Source organism: Spinacia oleracea, chromosome 4, assembly GCF_020520425.1.
Source record: "Spinacia oleracea cultivar Varoflay chromosome 4, BTI_SOV_V1, whole genome shotgun sequence".
NCBI lineage: Eukaryota > Viridiplantae > Streptophyta > Magnoliopsida > Caryophyllales > Amaranthaceae > Spinacia > Spinacia oleracea.
In genome coordinates, this window is record NC_079490.1 from 167,158,225 (window position 1) to 167,162,166 (window position 3,942).

General features: G+C 37.4%; 1 protein-coding gene across 1 annotated transcript; it reads left to right on the forward strand.

Annotated features, from left to right (window-relative positions):
• Positions 1 to 1,358, forward strand: LOC110779576 (uncharacterized). Its single transcript, XM_021984062.2, has one exon. It carries the CDS (start codon positions 467 to 469, stop codon positions 1,235 to 1,237), a length of 771 nt encoding a protein of 256 aa, XP_021839754.2. The 5' UTR covers positions 1 to 466; the 3' UTR covers positions 1,238 to 1,358.
• Positions 1,359 to 3,942: the final 2,584 nt, after the last annotated feature.

A 3,942-nucleotide genomic window follows, 5' to 3' on the forward strand; every position in this document is an offset into this window, starting at 1 on the left:
ACTGACACATTTACATAAACGGATCGTACTCGTATTATCACAAAGGCCTAGTCCAAAAAAAGAAATTCCCATCTGTATAAGCCTAAGGTTTGTAAAAGGGTCTTATTTCCTTTCCTTTACTTTCTTTCTAATCTTCTTCACTTTCCCTTTGAACTCGAATTGGCCACTTTACCAGTCACTCACTTCCCCTTTCCCATTTGCTCAGTTTAATCCCCCTCATCTTTAATTTCTCTCTCCAGTTTAATCCTCCTTAGTTCTCCAATCAATATTCCTGCCATAGTTGAATCAATTACTCCAAATTTTACCTAATTAATTTCTTCATTGGTTAAATGGAAGAAGAACAAAACAAGCTGAAACCGCACTCTCCCCGTAAATCGGTTGATGAAGAAGGTGAAGAAGAATGATTAGAACTTAAAAGGGTCTGTAATTCTGTATATTATTGTTAATGCTAAATTAAACCGAGAAGATGGATGCGCAATCCGGGTATATAACAAATCAGCAGGGCGGACAGGCGCCGCCGGTGATGGTGATAAACCAGCAAGCGGCGGGAGGAGGGCATCATTACCGTTCACCGAGCGGTCATGTGGGCCCAGTAATAGGAGTATTGGCGGTGATAACGGTGTTGGGTATCGTCGCCGGATTAGTTGGCAGATTGTGTGGTGGAAGGTCGGTAATGGGGTACGGCCCCCGTTTCGATGTCGAAGCATGGCTCGAGGCGAAGTGTTCTTCTTGTCTTGACGGTAATGTTGTTCCTCATCGTCATCCTTATCCTGATCATCCGCATATGCATATGAATACACATATGGTCATGGAAAGTGTACCGGCTTCTGTTCCCGGTGGCGGTGGCGGTGGCGGTGGTGATATTGGATGGAGGCCTGAGACCGCTTCAATGCGGCCACATCCACACCCGCAACCGCAACCGCTCCAGCGGCCTCATCCGCACCAACTCCAGCAGTCGCACCTTAACCCAGAGCTGCTAATGCGGCCGCTCCCGGCTCAACCGGCTCCGGTGGCTAATAGGAGTGCTAATGATGGTTCAGGTAATGCTGGCCGCCCTGAGGCTGAGATGAGGGCCGTTAGGGAGCAGAAACAGCCGCATCAGCGGCCGGTAGACGACGGAGGCGAGGATGAAGATGAAGATGAGGATGATTTGAGTGACTTTTCGGAGCATTCCGAAGAGGATTTGCATCACCGCCACCACCACCAAGAACAACAAAAGCCTCATCAACCGCATTGATGCAGTTTCAATTTTATTAATCAATTGTTGAATTAGGTTTTTTTTTTTTTTTATAATTTCTATTTCTGTGAACTTGTAGAAAAGCAATTAATTAAAAATACTACAAAGATTATTTACTCTATTATGTCAATCCAAATTTGATGTAATCCGTCTTTGATTTGCAGTTGGGTTATTCTATACTGATTTTAAAATTACGGAGTAATACTTCGTAGAATTCAGTCTATGATAGATCTTGTGATTCGTATCTAGATTACTAGGATAGTACGAGAAAGTCTTGAGTGGTCTTTCATGACTTTAGGTAAGATATAGATCTGTTAAACGGGTTGGTCAGGTTGGATTGTAAAAAAATTATTTTCGAATTTGGGTTGGTTAATTTCGGGTTCGGGTTTACAAATGCTTGTTCAAGATCCATAATTTTCGGGTTCTGATCGACCCAACGGGTAAAGAGATTTTAAAATTCGTATTATATTTTCATTAATTTAGGTAACAAATTTACAAAATATGGGCACGAATTAACAATTTTTCCTACACAAGTCTATATTTAGTCAAACTCAACCCTAAAATGGATTACAAATCAAACTAAAATCATATTACACTCAACAATACTAACCTTTCAAAAAAAAAAAAAACACTCAACAATAGTAACAATAACTTGTTTACTATGCTTAAAATTTCTCATAATCTCATTTTATTACTATAAAAACAATAATTTCAATCGGTCGGGTCAAAGATGGATTCGGTCAGATTTTGACCTATTACTATTCTGGTTGTTCAGGTTCGGATAAAATCGGGTTACGGATCACAAAATCTTGTCCAAGATCCAATATTTTTTGCTCGGGTTCTGCCGTTCTGGTCAATTTTCAGGTCGAGTTGATTTTATACAGATCTAGTAAGATAATTAAAGTTATTATTTTACCAAAATCGCTCAATAAATAAATTATTGTACTCCTCCACACCCCCCCCCCCCTCCCCTCCCCTCCCCTTTAATGTTCTCATTTAGTAGAAAAATTAAGAGAAATGTAATAAATTAATGGTAATAGTAGGTACAATATAACATATACTCCGTATGATGAAAAAATGTAATTGGCAAAATAGATTAAGATGATAAAAAATTATTACCAAAAATAGAATAAAGTAGAAGTGGATAAATAAAAAAAAATACTCCCTCCGTCCCGGAATACTCGACCCGGTTTGACCGGCACAGAGTTTAAGGGACTTGAATTGACTTATTTAATTTAATAGGTAGTAGTTGATAATGGGGTATTATTTTAATGTAGTTAGTGGGAAATGTGTAAAGGGGTGGGGTTGGAGGAGAGTAGGGGTTGAATTTTTAATTATTTTTTGTATGGAGTAGGGGGTAGGTGGGTTAATATGGGTGGAGTGAGAAATAATATAATATTGTTAGAATATTTCCATTTTTAGAAACAGGTCAAGTATTAAGGAACGGACCGATAAGGAAAACAGGTCAAGTATTCCGGGACGGAGGGAGTACCTCGTTTTGAAAAGTGAATACAGTACATAAAAAAACGGAGGGAGTTCTTCCATAAAAAAAAATGTTATTGTTTCGTTCATGGTGAAAGCTTACTCAAATTTTCTACTTTATCTCTAGAATATGTGTTGGAAACTCGACATAACATTTTGGGTTAAAAATATGGAAAATTTTCACAAATATAGTCTCAACATTTTACCCGAATCTGAGTAACATAATTAGCTGGAAAAGTACAATATTACAATTTACACGTGGTATTAATTAATTTCCTGAATTGTGTTTGACATGTTAATAAATAGTGGTAGGAAATTAAGTTAGATAGGTGTAATTAGTGAACAATAAAAATCCACTGTGTGTGGAATTCAAGCTCAAGAGAATTACTCCGTACTAAAATTATTGGTCAAAAATTCAAAATTCGTCTTGTTCATCTCTGAAATCTGACCGGCCCCCATTCACATTCTAAACTCGTGAATTACTAGGACTACACTACTACAGTAGTACTACACTATATACAGCTGGTTCAATTCGTATATTTTGTTTCACTTGTCGACTGTAAAACATTTTTTTTTTGGGTAATGAGTGACGAGGGTAATATAAATCATAAGGGGAGAAGGAAAATTACCGGAATTCGTATACGAGGACTCATCGTAACTTTGACATTCAGTCTTAGGTCAAAATTTCATTAGTTGTCGACGGTAAAGATGTATTCCCTCTGTATTTTATTAGGAGTCGTGTGTAGACCATCACTCATATTAAGGAAGTATAGTTGAATTTAATAAAAATAATAAAATAAGTGGAAAAGGGAATAAATAAACGTAGATAAAAGATGATGGAAAAATATTTTAATTAAAAGTAGAGAGGGAGTTTTATTGCAATGGTGGTCCCTAGAGAATAAGATATATTAAATAATTAAAAGGTGGGGTAAAAAAATTATTTAAAATATAAGTGTGATTCTAATAAAATATGGGCGGAAATGGTAAGTGTGACTCCTGAAAAATATAGAGGAGTACTCCCTCCGTCCCTTAATATTCGCACCGGTTTCCTTTTCGGGTCGTCCCTTAATACCTGCACCGCTTCTATAAATGGATATTTATACCAATATGATATTATTTCTCTCACTTACCTACTACTCCACCTATACACTCACTCCCTACAAAAAATCATTTAAAAATTCACACCCCCCACTCACCACCCCCCACTGTTTATACATTTCCCA